Consider the following 18,022-nt stretch of genomic DNA (forward strand, 5'->3'; position numbering starts at 1 on the left):
AAAGAAAGCCTTAAATCAGAAGACCCTTAAAGCAGAGAACCTTTAGTCTGGAGAGGAAATAGCATTGCACTAATGTAAAATATCTTTGTTTAGCCTGGAAAAAGAATGTGTTGGCCTATATAAAGCCCTATGTAAAGCTAGGACTTACTGTTCATTAGTGTTTGGATGGAAATTGGAACAACCTCAGGTTTTCAGCACTGTAGCCAGTCAGCAAGGCTGACAAAGAGTCAAAACTCTGTTGACCCAAGCATTCCTTTAAAGCGAACTAGTAATGACTTCATGAATCTCTTTTCCAAATAAAAATTAATCCAGAACATAAAAAAATATTCATAATGAGCAAGCAACTTTGAATACTACAGATATTTATTAAGGCTCTCCAATTGATCTTTCTGAGTTAACTTTAGTAATCACTTTCAGCAGCTAGATTCTATTCTGACAAGACTGCGCAGCGTAGCTCTACCATTAATTAACACTTTGATCTTGAATATCATCAATCTATCTCTCAACGCCATAAGTCTTTAAGGTTGTGGTAATGAAATCATTACTTAACAAGGCATTGCTTAACCTAGATTTCTTAGCTAATTCTTAGCTAATTTCAAAAGTTCTTGAAAGCATAGTTGTAAAATATTTATAGTAGTATAGTAGTCATATTTACTCCTCTGCAGAATTGAATAATATCTGTCTAGTAGATTACAGTTTGTTCATGCAAATGGGGAGAATTCCTTACACATTAAGGTTAATTATGGATGCTTCCCTTAAGCTTCTCTTGCTTGGGTCTCTGTTAAATCCAGAATCAAATTAAAAATCCTTTCCCTCACATACTAGGTTTTGAAATCTAATCACCCATCTAATTTTAAAGACCTCGTGGTACCATATCACCCCAGTAGAGCACTTTGCTCTCAGACTGCTGGCTTGCTTGTGATTCCCAGGACGATTAATAGTAGAGGGGGGTAGAGCATTCAGCTTTCAGGCCTCTCTTCTGAGGAACTAGCTTCCAGTTTAGCTTCAGGAGAAAGACACTCTTTACTTTTAAGATTAGGCTATACCTTACATTTTTGATAAATCTTATAGTAAGGGCTTGATAAAGTGAGCCTGAACTCTCCCTTAGTTTTGCCTGGGTCAAAACTAAGGGGGCTGCTATGATGCATTGATCATTTCTTCATCGCTACCTCTTTTAACTCTTTGTGTTTTTACACCACACTGCATTTAATCATTAGTAGTTATTAAACTCTCTTCCGCAGCATGTTTTTGTCCTGTCTCCCTTCCCTAAACACCAACCAATCATGGCAGATAGCCGCCCCTGCTTGATGCTTTTTCTGCTGGAGTTTTCTTCCTGTTAAAACACTACACTGTCGCGAAGTGCTTGCACATAGAGGGTCATCTGATTGTTGGGGTTTTCTTTGTATTATTGTAGTGTCTTTATCTTACAATATAAATCACTTTGAGGGACTATTATTGTGATTGGTGCTATATAAATAAAACTGAATAAAATTGAACTGCTTTTCAGCTCCAGCACTCTACTAATGTTAAACAATATCTACTTTTCCCTTTATGTTTCAGACCTATTCTCTCTTCAAGAACTGATGAACCCATTCATTTATATGTAAAGGGCAGAGCAGGAGCCCCATGTTCATTCAGACGCTTGTATTTGGATGAAGAGAGTTGCAGAACACCCAAGGGCTGTGAACTCTATTGCACAAAATACTTTGTGTCTACTTGTTTGCACAGAACAGCGAAGCAAAATTGAACCTTAGCTATCAGCATCATCCACTAATGCAGGAGTTATATTGTTCCTTTAAAAATAAAGTAAAACACAGTACTAGTTTTATAAAAGATACAAGATAAACAAAAAAGCCCTCATGGGGAAGCTGTCTGGACAACCTGGCATTATCTTTGACTTTTAAAACCAATAATCTGCTGCACAATCTGTCACATTAGACGGTATCACTTCTTTGTTTCCATGTAGCTGTCTAGGTGCTTTACTTCTGTGTCACACATTTCCAGGAGCTTTGGATTTCAAGTAATTTCTACCAGGCAGCATGGTCATAAATCTAAGCTTCTGACATGTTCATAATGTAAGTTTGTGACGATATCGTGTCTCAGGATGTATTGATTTAATTGTGTGGTTATTTTTCATACTGTGTGCGTGCGTGTGTGTATGTGTGTGTGTGTTTGTAAAAAATTTTTGTCACTGTCCTACAAAGTGCACTCTGCAAATTGTGTTTCCATGATATATGAAGCTGCTCCTTTTGTTATATTGAGGGCATTGTGTTTTTGTTACTGATGCAACTTTGAAATTAGATTTGCCACTACTAATTTGGCTTTGAAACCTGTATATTACATTGAATGATTTATCATATCTTGACATTACCTTCAAAATATAATTAATTTTATTTTGTTTATTTTGTCCACTTAAGCCCCCCCCCCCACTGCCCCCCAAAAAAAGAAGAAAAAGGAAAAAGTCATAGTACAGCGGCGTATAGTAGTTACAATGAATCTGTTATTCTGATTAGATATTTAAGGCTTGTTTTGAGTGAAGCATTGCATATCACTTACTTTTTTCTTTGTTTCCTGCTTATAGGTCAGCTTTTCATTGGAAAATATCTTATTAGCATATCTGGTAACAGTTGTATAACTAAGCTAACAATGGCCATTAAATCTGAGGTGCGCACAAAAGCTTATACTGTATCATGTCTTGAAGTTAGCTACACTTTTACCCTTTTCAGTTTGAACAGTGAATGGAAGGATCATTTTCTCTCCTAGCTACTCATCATCATCATCATCAACTTTATTTATAAAGCACTTTAAAACAACCACAGCTGACACAAAGTGCTGTACATTGGAACTGTAAAATAAAATTACATGAGATATAAATAAAAAACAAATAAAAGAAGAGTGAAATCATTAATTAAATAACTACTGCATTAAAAAAGAAACTAAGTCTCACTGAGGTTAAAAGCCAAGGAATAAAAGTGGGTTTTAAGACGTGATTTAAAAGTGGACAGTGAAGGGGCCTCTCTAACATGCATGGGCAAATTATTCCATAATTTTGGAGCCACAATAGAGAAGGCCCTGTCCCCTCTGAGCTTCCTCCTGGATCTCGGTACCTCCAGGAGCAGCTGGTCAGCTGACCTGAGAGACCGACAGGGTATGTGGGGATGAAGAAGCTCAGAGAGGTAAGGCGGGGCAAGACTGTGTAGACATTTAAAAACAAACATAAGAATTTTAAAATTAACTCTAAAAGACACAGGCAGCCAGTGCAGAGAGGCCAGCACGGGGGTTATATGCTCTCTTTTTCGAGTTCCTGTTAGGAGTCGTGCAGCCGCATTTTGAACCAGCTGCAGACGTGAGAGCAATGACTGACTGACCCCCACATAAAGTGAGTTACAGTAGTCCAGGCGGGAAGAAATAAAAGCATGGATCACTGTTTCAAGGTGCTGCCTCGAAAGAAAAGATTTTAGTCTTGCCAGTCGCCTTAAATGATAAAAACTGGACTTCACCACTGCTCTGATTTGGTTGTCCAATTTAAAATCACTGTCCAACTTAAAACCAAGGTCAGTAACAACAGATTTAAAATAGACTTCCAGGGATCCTAAAACAACAGAGGAGGACTCACAGGGACCACTGGGTCCAAACACCAACACTTCTGTTTTCTTTTTATTAAAATTTAAAAAGTTTCGAGCCAACCAAGCTTTAATGTCATCTAGACATGTCAAGAGAGGTTTTATGGAGATGGCATCCTTGCGTTTTAGTGTCAAATAAATTTGGCAGTCATCGGCATAACAGTGAAATGAGATCCCATGCCTTCTAAGGATAGAACCCAGAGGCAGTAGATACAGAGAAAAGAGCAGTGGCCCTAAAATTGAGCCCTGTGGGACACCACATGACAGAGGAGCAGAAGACGATTCGTAACCGAGAAGGCTGACAGAGAAAGTTCTATCTGACAAATAAGACCTAAACCAATTGAGTGCAGTGCCACCAATACCCACTACATCATGTAATCGAGAAATTAAAATATTGTGGTCTACTGTGTCAAAGGCAGCAGTTAGGTCAAGCAAGACAAGAACAACATGGTTACCAGAATCACATGCCAGAAGGATGTCATTAAAAACCCTTAGTAATGCAGATTCTGTGCTGTGAAGGGTTTTAAAACCTGACTGAAAAACCTCAAAGATTCCATTTTCATCTAGAAAATCTTTCAGTTGACTAAAAACAATTTTCTCTAAAACCTTGGAGACTAAAGGCAGCTTGGAAATAGGCCTATAGTTCGCTAAAACTGTGTGATCAAGGCCAGGTTTCTTAAGCAGTGGCTGTACTACTGCATGTTTGAAATTTGCAGGAACCACACCAGAAGACAGACTGCTGTTAATAATGTCAAGGACATACTGTTGTATACTAGGAAAAATTTCTTTAAAGAATTGTGGAGGGACAGGATCCCGTGGGGAACCTGTGGGCTTAATATGGCGAACCACATCCTCTAAAGAGGAGAGCGTCACAAGCTCAAACTGAGTGAAAACAGCAGCGCAAGGGACAGAGACAGAGGGGTCAGAGTCAGGAGCTGTGATAAGAGCCCTGATGGTGACAACCTTTTCAATAAAAAAGTTCAGAAAATCATTGCAAATCTCAGGAGAAACTTCCAAACAGACATTCAAAGGAGTATTAAGAACAGTGTCAATGGTCCTAAATAACACACGTGGGTTATGACAGTTGGAAGAAATAATATTTGCAAAATATTCCCTTTTTGCCTCTTTAACAGTGTTCTGGTAGCGATGCCAGCAGTCTTTGAGAATTTGAAATGATACATGCAGTTTATCCTTTTTCCACCTCCGTTCTGCTCGACGACATTCCCTCTTAACAGCACGACTGCTCTTATTAAACCAAGGCTCAGGTTTAGCCTTAAGCTGCCTGGTTTTTAAAGGAGCCACAGAGTCCATGATTTTTTGACAGCAAGAATTAAACCAGGAATGTAGGTCTTCTGTGTCAGAGGAAACAAAGTCAGAAGGCCCGCCGAGCTGATTAAAAGCAGCAGAAAACTGCGCAGCAGTGGCGGGGTTAATAACCCGACAGCACCGAGTAGCAGCGCCAGGTTTAACTGCGGTATATGTCAAACCAACGTTGAATAACACAGGCATATGATCTGAGAGTGCACAGTCACAAATCTCCAAGTCAGTGACAGGCAGACCATATGACAGAACAAGGTCCAGTGTGTGTCCGTGCTCATGTGTAGGGCCACGTACGGACTGTACCAGGCTAAAAGAGTCAATAAGGCTTAAAAAGTCCTTTACCAGTGGCTTATCAGGACAGCATACATGTATATTAAAATCTCCAACAATAAGAACACTATCATAGTTGGGCATAATCCCAGCTAAAAAATCAGAAAAGTCGTTTATGAAGTTCTTATTGTATTTCGGGGGGCGATAGATGACAGCGCAGAAAATCGGGTTTGTACGACTCACCTCAAATGAGGTAAGTTCAAAGCTGGAGAACGAAGGCTGTAGAAAACACTGCTTACATTTAAAATCCTTTTTGTAAACAGTCACTGTGCCTCCACCTCTGCCTGACGTCCGTGGCGAGTTAAAATAGCAACAATCCACAGGTAAAAGTTCAGATAGAACACTGGACTCACCAACACTCAGCCACGTCTCAGTCACACACAGAAAATCCAGATCACGGGAACTGAAGAAGTCCCGAAGAATAAAAGTTTTGTTTAAAAGTGATCTGGCGTTCACCAGGCCAATCCTAGCTGGAGCTGGAGTTGGCTCTCGGGGTTCAGGAGGTCCAGAAACCCGCCGCAGCGATCTCAGATTCCGATAATGTTGACAGCGGAGGTTTAGCCTGGGAGGGCATGGGCAGTGAGGCCGAGGAGCATCATCATCAAAGCCGACCACAGGCACCAAACAGGTATCAACAGGATCCAGAAAACGCCGAGACGCAAACAGCCTTGGCAAGAATCCATGCACTGGTCGGAAAACAGCAGAATAATTCTTTAGGTAAACCTTTAGCTTCACCAGGCGACCGCTTCGTTTACCCCGGCGACGAGGACGCTTTCGCCGGGAAGGTAGCGTGGGAACCCGGTACAGGTAACCCGGGGTTTCCGATGCAAATGGGGGCAGGGGTTGCTGCCCACCAGCTCCAAAGGACACAATATTTTGGACCACAGGTTTGAGGTCCAATAGTGTCTGGCCCAAACAAAACAAAAAACCCAAACAAAACAATGGACTCTCATTTTAGGCTACAGATACAGTTGCCAACAATGCTGTGTATTTTTTGTATATAAGCTCAAATCACAATCAATTGGGTCAGCCCTTCTTAGATTCTTTAGGCTATAATTTAAACTACCCCCTCTGAGCGTGCCTTCTAACCATTTAACCATTTAATGACATTTCTATTCTCAGTGTGCAGTCTGTTGCTAAATCAGTGCCACTTGTGATTTTCAACATAACAACTGTTTTTTTAAACTGTTAAGCACGAGACTTTTACAGCATGTTCACCCAGGCAGAAGTAGAAAAACAAAGCTACTTTATCATCATTAGTTGACTGAAAACATGCACTTAGCAACAGGCGGTTGAGTTGAACTTTGGATTCTTTGCACCGTCCACATCACCTCTTTATTACGTGACGAGGTCAATGTGTACGGCATGTTGCAAGAACTTTCAGTATGTTACAAAACAGATGCAAATTTATTTCGTTGGCATGGTTTTTTCACATAAGCACTGTCTAACCAATATTTTGGTTAGTGAATGCCCATTAATCAAAACATTTCTTAGACATTTCTTCAGAATATGTTCAGAGTTTTCCCAATCAAGCTTGCATACAGAACTGTGTCTCTGCTACACTCACACTGCAACAGTTTCTAAGGAAGTTCTCCAGTATATAGACATTTTAATAATTTCCAGTAATAACTCAAAACTGAAAATGACACTTTCACAAATTTTACTGTAGAACATGTTACTCAATGGTTGTTATTAAACTCTTATCTCTTAATGCTACTCAGACTTGCAAAGATGAACTTCCAACATAAACAGTAAGTGGAAATTTACAAAGTGTAAATAAAGAACACAGACAGATTATATATCATCTGTTATAAAACAGACGTCTAAAATGTGCTGTACAAAGTTCATTTGTGACTCACATCACATGGTTTCAACACACCTGACATTATTACTTTATAGGTGTATTTAAAAGTCTGCACTGACGCTATTAAAAGCCTCAGTGTTATCTACATGGCGTGCGTGGAAACCAACGCCACCTTCTAATATATGTGATACCGTCTGTTTCCTTCTGCTGGAAGAACAGCAAACATTGAGTTCGTAAACATTGCGATGAAAAAAACCATTTCTTTTTATATACATAAATGTAGCCATTTCATGAATTGTAAATCTGTTAACACTGAAACATGCTGATGAGAAAAGAAATTGAATATATTGTTGTCCTGCAGACATTCAGTCATTTTACTCCCATTTTAAACACCTCAATATGTGACAATAAGTGTCGGGCTCAGTCTGCTGCTGTGTTCAGCCACTATGCAATCGCATTTGTTTTCCCATCTAATCTTTAAGGCTGATCGCCCACATTGTAATTTAAAAATGACCAGACTGGATTTGTGTATTTAGGGTTTGTAATAAGTTGCAACATGTTGTCAAAGAGATAACACACAAACACGCATGCTTGTGATGTGTCATTAGAGTTTTGGGAGTTATTAATAGTGTGCAACTTTTTCTTTTTGTTGCCCATTACATAAAATGTGAGATATGCTATGAATTCCCTAAGAAATGAGATGTTTGTTGACACCTATTCACTTCACTTTAGACATTACACAATGACATATTCAGAACAGATGTTATTAGTTTGGAAGGAGGTAAACTTTGGCTGTTTAACCTCATATAAAATGCAAATTATGTTGTTGTTTTTTGTTTTTTGTTTTTTTTTTAAAGTGGGTTTTTTGGCTAAAAAGTGACAGTGACAAAGAATTTGCAGAATTTATAAACAGCAAATGCACCCAGGCTTTTAAATGTAAACCCAGTTAGTTTCTACCAATATTTTGCAATTGTCAGATAATAAATAAAAATATACAAAAATATACGATACAAACAGGAAAATATGCCACGCATAGGAGTGAAATGTACTTAACAATTCAGAGGCAGTTCTCCATCTTGAACAACACAGTGTGTTGCTAACCCACCCATCTACTGGAGTTCTGCCTCCAAAGTACTGTCAGTCCTCCCGTCAAAAAAACAGAGAAATGTTCTCTATAGTTATTCAAGGACCGGGATGTGTGGGTGGGGGTTAGGGGTCAATCAAAGTCTATTATTCTTGAATTCTTATTGTCCAACTTCCCAGGAAAATTGGTCTTGATTTCTCTTCTTCTCCCTGGTCTTCAACTTCCTCATTGTCGTCGTCTTCCATTTTGGAGCCATTGCAGGTCCACATGTAGTTTGTCCTTCTGCAACTGTCTATAATAGAAGGTCCGCTACATAATTCAGGCATCCAGTTTTGCTTGTATCCTGATTCAAATGAGACATCACTCGATAGTGTAGTCTCACATTCCTTGTCAGAATCTGGAATAAGTGGTTGAGATGGAGAAAAACGGGTGGTGCAGTATGAGTGGGTCGGTGTCGTTGAAGAGCTATCGTCACATCCAGAATCGGACCACTCTGAGCTATTTAAGCTGAGCAAGGAAGCTAACGATGACTCATCCATAGAGGGTATGAGGTCTGATAGGAGAGGTTTTCTCTCTTTGTTTGACAGGCATGTTGCATCACTATTGCTGCTCTGTGACTGAAAATTGAGGAAAGGCAACATGAGTTTTCCATTGATATCCCGCACTGTGTGCAGCAGCAGCTTCCCATCTGGGTTGGTGTCACAAGAATCAGCATCCGGTAATGGTCTTTCACGTTCAGTGACAGCCTCCTGAATGTCATCATTCTCTTTAGGTAGAACAGCCACAGAACTGTAGATGTCAGAGGACTGGGCACTTGTGTCCTCAGAATTTGGAGTTCTGCGTGTTCCTGTGTCCACAGAGGAGCCAGTGTGGTCTTGCCAGGGAGGGAAAGGGATGTCCTGGGGGGAATAGCCTCCATTCCAAACTGAAGGCCCATTTTTATTCATCTGGATTTTGGCATAAACTATTTTATCCATGTGAGGGCATACCTCGACTTGAGAAATTACGAGAGTTCTATCTGGATCCTGCAGTATCTTAGGGGTTTCAGAAGTGGTTACCTCCTGTTTCCAAAACAATGAAGCGATATAGATCAGTCAAACACACACGATTTGAACAATTGATAAAAGTATTTTTAGGTCTACCAATGCTACATTTTTTTAAATTAATTTTTACTGAGCCTCAAGATTGTAGTACAGAGATATAGATGTAACAAAATCACAATGCTCCTTTTTATATATACCCCCCCCCCCCCCAAAGAAAAGAATGAAGTACACCAAATTTCACCATATTTAAAGAAGTGCACCTAAAGGGCAATCGCTCGCACAAAATTAATCGCCATCTCAACAATAAGGGTATACGTTGACTGCCAGGCGAATGTCAGATGGGTATGGTTTTCATTTTCTCTAAATGTTTTAGCAATATATCCCAGTTAATGCTACGTTGATACAAAAAGCAAAGAGAGCATACACAGACTACAAAAAACACCTGTTACCAAACCATGACTCACTGCACATGCTCCTTTGACTTTACTAAAACAACACCCACAGTGTTTCATTGTTTGTATCTTAAGTTGATGCTACACTTTATCAAACTGAATCTGTGTTGAGTTAGTGATGTGCAATTGATATTGATTTTCCGGTAAGACAACATTTCCTTGTGTGACAGTAAGGAAGGACACAAAGACACAAAACAATGGCCTTACCAGTGCTTGTGTCATGCTCTTTGACTTTCCACCTTTCACATATTTGCACGTACACACAGCTGATACTATGAGTAAGGCAACCACACCAGCCGCAATCAAGAGAAGCCATCGCAGAAGCATCCACGGATTTTCTGAAATAGAGGAAAGGTTGTTTGATAGACATGTTACAGGAAAATGCTTGAGCACTTAAAAGCAGGGAGCTATAAAACTTCCCAGGGTGACGTGCATGCTTAGGAATGTTCTCAAGGAGTATCCTGACTACACCTGTCACACAGAGCACATGAATACAGACATTCCTGAATTTCCGGTATGTAGAAGTATTTTCGAGATGAACTTGAATGATAGTTAACTGTAACTCCTCTAAAATAATACAGAAATGGATTTTCTGTGAAAACTCCTTTGCACTTGTGGCTTTTACTGTCATATATATTATTATATTATATTATTGCGAATTACAGACCTATTTCCAAACTGCCTTTTATCTCAAAGATTCTTGAAAAGGTAGTTTACAAGCAATTAATGTCCTTCCTAGAAGAACACGGTATTTTAGAAGTTTTCCAATCTGGTTTTAAAGCTTTACATAGTACTGAATCTGCCCTTTTAAGAGTTTTTAATGATGTGTTTTTGGCAAATGACTCAGGTGACTGTGTTATTATTGTGCTGTTAGATTTAACTGCTGCTTTTGATACAGTGGATCATAATATTTTAATTTCCCGTTTAGAGCAGTTGGAGGGTATGCGGAGTACCGCACTGCAGTGGCTCAGATCCTATTTGGCAGAGCGAACTTTCTCTGTGAAACTCGGGGAGTTTGTATCCTCTACTGCTTCTCTTCAATGTGGGGTTCCACAGGGTTCAGTTTTAGGCCCGCTTCTTTTCTCTCTATATCTCCTACCCCTTGGGTCTATTTTCAGGAAACATGGGATTTCTTTCCACTGCTACGCCGATGACTCCCAGATTTATTTCCCACTTAAAAAGATAAATGGCTTCTCAGTAGACCCGCTGCTCAGATGCCTTGATGAAATAAGGACTTGGATGGCTTTGAACTTTTTACATTTTAATGAACAGAAAACAGAAGTGATGGTTTTTGGTGGCGCTTCTGAGGCCACTATTATAGATCTTGGTTCACTGGCGCAGTATGTTAAACCAGTCATCACTAATCTGGGAGTTAAAATAGAGGCAAATCTTAAACTTGAAAGCCAGGTCAGAGCTGTTGTAAGATCTAGCTTTTTTCATTTGAGGGAATTAGCCAAAATAAAGCCTATCTTATCGAAACAGCATTTTCAGACAGTAATCCATGCCTTTGTTACTTCTAGGCTGGATTATTGTAACGCACTTTATTTTGGGGTTAGTGATGCGTCCATTAGGCGCCTGCAGGTTGTGCAAAATGCTGCAGCACGTCTTTTAACTGGAACAAAAAAGTTTGAGCACATTACCCCTATTTTAATTTCACTCCACTGGCTACCTGTACATTTTAGGATTGTTTTTAAAATTCTCTTATTTGCTTTTAAATCTCTTAATGGCCTGGCCCCCCCCTACCTCTCGGAGCTACTACAACCATATACACCTGCCCGTTCCCTTAGGTCCGCCAATCAGCAACTCCTTAAGGTACCGAAAACTAAGTATAAACTTAAAGGTGATCGTGCTTTTGCTGTAGCTGCTCCAAAGTTGTGGAATGATCTACCCTTGCATGTTAGGCAGGCCTCTTCTCTCTCTGAATTTAAAAGTCTTCTTAAAACATATTTATTCGCTGAAGCCTTTGGCATTGATTAGAGGGGTTGACTCAATTTGTTTTAACATGTTTCAATTTATTGTATCTATTTATTTTATTGTATCTCATTTTAATTTTCTTTACGTATGCTATTAACATGTACAGCACTTTGTGAAACTCTGGTTTTATGTTAAAGTGCTTTAGAAATAAAGTTGGTATGGTATGGTATATATGGCACTAAGGAATGTACACTGGCAAGCACAGGTGAGAACATTATCTTTGCAAGTCCAATGTGTAATCTTATCTCTTGCCTAATCGAGTTCACAATAATAGGGGTAGATTTTTTTGAGATTTAAAAAGATTACGTTTTTAGTACAGATTTACAGAAGGAACAGCGTGTTTATTGTGTAGCCTCATTTTCTGCTTCATTGCAGTGCCAGTGAGTGCCTCATCTGTGTGGTGCAGATGCAAAGGCTTTAAGAAGCGCTGATTTATAACAAACTGTCTTGATTTATTATCAAACACTGCAGTCACTCGAAGAAATTTGTGCAGTCTGATTAAAGTCAAATGTAAAAAAAAAAGCAGCATTTTCAAGCATCTTAATTTTTGCATTTTCTCTTCAGCAGGTGGACCCTTGAAAGCTTCCTATGGGGTTGTCAAGCAGCACACAATTTTCTCAAGTGAAACCTGATTTTTGTAAATATTATCAGGGTACAGGAGTTTTAAAAAAGGTACACAAGTATTAACATCCAAAACTGACATCAAGTTTTGTTGTTCAAAAACAGCCCATCATAGTTTGAATACCAACAAACAAACAACCAACATATTCATGTTTGAATAAAATGATATTTTTATATGCTGTTGCCATTATTGTGCTAACCTGGCAGTGTTACACAGAAGGAGGCGCTCTCACTGCTCGGGCGACCCCAGTCAGAAGATGGTTTGTAGATGACTGTGCCGCAGTATTTAGACTTCTTCTTTAAGTCGATGCTGAACTGGCCAGTGTGGCTCTCAAAGTGCTAGAGGAAAAATACGTTCATATTAATGATAGTTGTGTAATCACAGGTTAGAGCAATCAAACACATTTTGCTGTGTTCTGTTATAATGTACAGGAGAACTAAACATGAACTAATGGTAAATGCTTTTTAAAATAATTTAGAATATGTTTCTCAGCTTGTTACGAAGTTTAAAATGCATGTCAGGGGCCCACTTACAATATAGAGATCAGATTTTATCCAGATCAAGCTTCAGTTCAGTTTAAAATTCAGTTATTCAAAGCCAGTGTGGATTGGTTGTCATAGTAAGATAACCAAAGCCACGAAGTCAAACACAATTCGAAAGCAGGTTTATTTAATGTAAACATATTGGAACAATAAAGGATGTCATGGCATCACCCGACCGTGACTGTCTTGACATTAGCAAAGGCGTTCACATGGAAGAGAGCACTGCATAATTTGTCTCGATCCTTTTGTCTTGATCCATAGTAGAAAAATAACACTTAGGCAAGGAGAGAATAATTCAGTTATGTCATTTTCTAGCAGTCCATATTTGGAAAATAGATGGGATTTCCTGCCACTGCAGGTAATCAGTTACAGAAGAAAATGGAATCAGCACTCCTTATTCACAACCCTTTAAAATGGCCTTTTAATGTAGCTCTTAGTTTTTTCCCTGATCTTTTGCTTTGGACTCTAATCTGATTTTTCCTATTTTGTGTTTGCATTGTCTCCTTGTTTAAAAATACTTAAAACTCAACCCTATTCTTATGCATTTGTATGCTTCAAGCTAGAAAAAAAAAGTTTCTAGTCAACAACATTAATTTCTCTATGCTCTTTAGTAGTAAAATAACATACAACAACACCCACCCCCAATAATCAGAGCCCACTTGACAAAATGATACAGAAGATAAAAATACAGATATGCAGTTAAGCTCAATACTCATGTTGTATTATTTTTTTTTACCCTTTTATTCACATGAAACATAAATATAGCTCCCTAACGTCTGCTAGTGTTTGTTAGTGCGTACTTATGAGTCATTAGTCCTTAGCAAAATATGGCAGTGCAGTGAAACATTATAATATGTCATTGATCACTCATTTACACTATGCTTAACTTTCCTCTGATCACTTAGTTGTTGTGTTTGTAGCTTTCCAAAAACGTGTTACCAACAGGGAAGTTGAAGATGTGTCCTCTGGTGGTCATAGTATTAAAAACATTCATAATGCACTTGAAGGCTGTTAATTTACTCTTATCAGGTGTTATAACTGCTATAAATACTATCACTGAATGGCTAATATTAGCCAATATATATTGGTTGGGCTCAAATAATAAGAATTACCAGAGTTGAGCTTTTTTTAATGTGTGTAGACTGGTTCACTGTTCTTACTGATACATACAGTTGTTGTCATCAGCAAACAGTAGTAGATTAAATGTCTATATTTTTTAAATTTATTGTAATTTTGGTTTCACTTGTGCCGTATTTTACACAATACATAGATATGCACACAGTATGTTTTATATTGTAAATTCCCACTCACCGCTGTAGCCCAATCTGGGTAGTATAAATTCAAGGTATAGATAAATTTAGTCTCGAATAGCACTTTTCTGCCATTAATGATGATGTCTGCAATGGAGACTCCATTTGGTCCCACAGGCAAGGTGACATTAACAAACAGAGACGACTCTGTTGTGGATGTAGACAAGATGGGTGGACCAAAAATAGCTATGGAGAAAAGATGAAGATGGGGAAAAAAAGATGAATCGATGAATATTGCGATATAATAGTTCTTACTATAAGATGCAAGGAAATGTATGATTGAGTATGGGTATTCTTACTGTGTTCTGAAGGTTTAAACCTTGTCTCAGTGGAACCGTGAGCTCTGCCATTAACCAACACCTTAGCGTGGTAAGAAACATCATAAACAAAGGGCGTTTCTGCCGTCAGGTCACAGTACAGGACGGTGATATTCTGACACTCGTCTTTTATCTTGTATGACTGATCACTATCATCACTGTAAAGAGAGTAGTGCAATATAATCGAATTTTGATAGCAAAGTATATTAATTATTCATTATAATCCTTGTATATTATAAAAAGTTGTGAAAACCAGCATTCAAGCACTGAAAATGTTATGCGCCTCAATGGCTGCACTGAATTCACAGAATTCTCCATAATCATTTTACCACACATACGTTTTTTTTATTTGAGAGAGACAAATGAGCATTTTGTGTTAATAAGAAACCATTATCCTGCAGGCATGCTAGTCTTTCTCTGCAGCTAAAATGAAGCTGAAAATCACTCCAGAAATTTCAAGTGACAGTAGCTGGGAGAAAAGTCAATTGGATAGGAGGAGCACTTGACATTTGTCTAAGAAACTACATCATGATTAATTGGACAAGATGACATTTCCACTTTGTGGAGGCCGTTTGTAGAGACTGATTGAAAAGAGTAAAAAAAGAAATCAGCTTGGAAGCTTCATATGAGTATTGGAGCTCTCTTTAGTGACGAAAGCAGCATAGAAACAAACACGTAGGCTGCTAATCACTTGTAACAAGCCTTATTTTTTTGGAGATATTTAGACGTTCTTTAGAAGTTTTCTAAGCCACACAACAGCATGATAAACTTGACTAACTGTGGGATTTTTGAGGCACGTTGTGAGTCACTGTGTTTTTATAAACACACATGTAGGGGAGGAGAGAAAGGGGGAAAAGAGGTGGTGAGGGAAAGCAACAGAGGGGCCTCTACTCTTTGCAAAATAGATTTCTAGATCCTAACGGATAAGAATGGCAATTTTCTATGTTTTTGTATGAAGAGATCCAATCTCAAATCTCCAAAAACCGTCATCAAAAATGTATGAATCATTAGAAAAGGCCTGAAATCAGCTTAGATTTTATCAGGATTTACTCAAAGAGTAATTGAATATTTGTTTTTGTCTCTGCAGTAGCCTGTGAGCTCAGAAACAGAACAGTATTTTTCCACTGCAGTGGGGTAGTTCATGGAAGGACCATTAACAGTGTGTGTCTGTGGCAATTTTAGTCTTTTTTTAAATGTCTTTAGTAAACATACAGAAATGATAAAACAGAGATTAAGATTATTTTATACAAGTCATGTGAGCAGAGGACATTTGTAAAAATAAGCAAGGTTTTGTCCAGCATGCCATACCTGCCATCGCAACACTACATCTATATACAACCCTAAATCATGTGGCACCCAGCCCTGTGTTCTTAACTTGTTGTCAAGTTGCATTATAACTTTTCCACGACAGTTTGTAATGAGACACCAGCAACACTTGGCAAAAAAGTGTGTTTGCATTGGCCCCTTATATCAGAGCAACAGTGCAGGGAAAGTACAGCTGTCACATAATCTTGCATCAATCATGCTGGACTTACTTCTTGTACTTGACACTATAGAGTAACCTTTGCCCTGGAAAATCATTCTTTGCAGGATCCCAGTGGAGTATGTTATTGAAATTCCTGGAGTTAAATTGCACTGTGACATTGCCAGTTGAGGATTCTGTAAAGACAAAGGGAAAAGTCTGTCAGTCTTTTGCTACAAATAATAATCCTTTGTTTGAATAAGTGATTTCTTTTGATAGTATTTTTAAAACCAATAAATTCAAAATGAGTCATTTCTGTTGCTTTTTCTTAATACAGTCGGTCTAAAAGCATTCGTGCCCTCAGCTAATACAGCTGCCTGAATTTTGAACTAAAGAGGGTAGCAGTTACCCAGTATAACTGAACTGAGCACACACTGGATTGGGACTGCGGGGAGATCATTTAAGATGGGCTTTGTTTCAACAGGTGGCTGAAACTCAAGAAGCTCTTGGTTCCTTTTCCAGTCATATCTTTGATACATGGATATAAAACTCGGCCATTTCCCAGGCTGTGACTCAGGATGGGAAACCATATCCTTTACAAGCTGCATTTTGGAGTCAAACCATACGCACAGATTTAGTGGTTCAACAGCGCAGATTGTATTATTATATTTCAATTTTAAAGTGCATGAAGTTTATCGAAAGCTTGAAATTTGGACACAGTAAATTCAGAATTAGCTTTTTTTAAAATTAGTGGTTCAATGTCATCTATTAAAGACTCCATTTTTTTTTTTTTTTTTTTTTTTTGTGGTCATTTACAATGGCCAAGGAGTTCTCGGTCACCGAAACTCTTTCATTTCAAATAAGAGGGAATAACTCAATTCTGCAAGTGTTTCTTTTTTATTTCTGCTGTTAGAAAATAATGATCCATTTAGTGTAAGCCTGCCTCTAGTTGACACCTGTAAATAAGAGAAAAAGATCCAAATTAACTTGCTGTACTCACCAAAGCAGAAAAAGAGAAGCATCATAATGTTCATGAACCACATCTTCATCACTTATGTGGGCTCCAAAAATTCCAGGTAGTTCTGCTCTCTTTTAAGTAAAACCAAAAAAATACAAAAAAAGGGGGAAAGAAACACACACACACACAAACACACCTGCATAAAAAAGCTACCTGATGTCAGAAATCTTCCCAAACAAAACCTGAATGAATGTGAAAAACGCTGTTAAGTCTTGGAGCTGAATAAGGTTTCAAAGCATTTCCCTGCCTCTGCTTCTCAACCATCTCTGATGCGATCTAGGAAAGGAGTGGCTTTACTCAGGTGTGCAGGTGTACTGGACTTTGACTTGCCATAACTTTGTTCCTGTTTTTCTTCTTGCTATATGTCCCGCCCATTTTCTGTTTCCAGAATTACAACTTCCTTCTTTCTTCCCTCCCTCCTCACCTTGAGTCAGTCAATCTCTCTCTGGACTTGTCTTTCAGGTTTTCATGGTTTACTGGAAATGATCGAGATTTGAAACTGGAAAAAACAGAAAGTGAAAGAAAAAAAACTTTGCGTATATATGGGTCACAGACCACTGTTATATATGCTGAAACAGCCCAGGGTTGACACTTATAACACACAGTTCAGGCAATAAATACATAGATGTGCAAGTTATGTCACAGTTTCTGTAAGTGTAGTACTGTCTGATTCAGAAAGCTGTGGGATATGTGCTGTGGAATTCTACCTGTTTTGGAGGTTACAATGAAAAGATTAAGGAACAATGCCCAGTGGTTACAAGATACTGGCTCATTCACACAGATCATCTGCCAGTAGGCTTGGCTGGTACTAGAAACTCATTTTCTTTTGTTCTTTGCATGATTCACAGTTCCATATAAACCTTACTTATAGGCGTTGGACCCTCTTAGTTAATTCTATCTGATTTTAACGACTCTACCTTTGAGGCAGGCTTTGCTTGCTTTAAACCAGCTTTCTTGTGATTGGCTGCTCCTTCCATACAGAAGTCTGCCCTCACAGACATACATCACATACATATATAGACGCTTATGCCCCATCCATCCATCCAAAAATCTTTTTAATTAGATATTAGCTTCATATAGATTGGTTATAGGTATTATTTTTCATTTGTTTTTATTTGAAA

General features: G+C 38.5%; 1 protein-coding gene and 1 long non-coding RNA gene across 5 annotated transcripts in view; one reads left to right on the forward strand and one right to left on the reverse strand.

The window, feature by feature from the left end:
• Positions 1-12,409, forward strand: part of LOC105940900 (uncharacterized) — a 50,466-nt gene extending 38,057 nt beyond the window's left edge. For 3 of the 4 annotated variants that reach the window (XR_013100861.1, XR_013100862.1, XR_001167551.4), the window contains one exon: positions 1,561-2,664. This is a non-coding gene — a long non-coding RNA (uncharacterized LOC105940900). Of the gene's footprint in view, positions 1-1,560; positions 2,665-12,194 lie in introns of those variants that run through there. The other variant, XR_013100863.1, reaches the window with a different exon arrangement.
• On the reverse strand, positions 2,610-17,207 carry ifnlr1 (interferon lambda receptor 1). Its single transcript, XM_004551021.4, has 7 exons — positions 16,884-17,207; positions 15,957-16,080; positions 14,404-14,579; positions 14,106-14,290; positions 12,452-12,590; positions 9,864-9,994; positions 2,610-9,222 (listed from the first exon to the last, which is right to left on the reverse strand). The coding sequence occupies exons 1-7, from the start codon at positions 16,930-16,932 to the stop codon at positions 8,308-8,310; spliced, it is 1,719 nt and encodes a 572-aa protein (XP_004551078.3). The 5' UTR covers positions 16,933-17,207; the 3' UTR covers positions 2,610-8,307.
• Between the last annotated feature and the right edge of the window lie 815 nt (positions 17,208-18,022).

Source organism: Maylandia zebra, linkage group LG11 (genome assembly GCF_041146795.1).
Source record: "Maylandia zebra isolate NMK-2024a linkage group LG11, Mzebra_GT3a, whole genome shotgun sequence".
Lineage (NCBI taxonomy): Eukaryota > Metazoa > Chordata > Actinopteri > Cichliformes > Cichlidae > Maylandia > Maylandia zebra.

Coding starts and splice junctions, on each gene's coding strand:
- ifnlr1 (XM_004551021.4), bottom strand. CDS start 16,932: ATGAAGATGTGGTTCATGAACATTATGATGCTTCTCTTTTTCTGCTTT. Junction 16,081..16,883: donor GCTTCTCTTTTTCTGCTTTG/GTGAGTACAGCA, acceptor TTGTCTTTACAG/AATCCTCAACTGGCAATGTC. Junction 12,591..14,105: donor ACCCAGATTGGGCTACAGCG/GTGAGTGGGAAT, acceptor TTTTTCCTCTAG/CACTTTGAGAGCCACACTGG.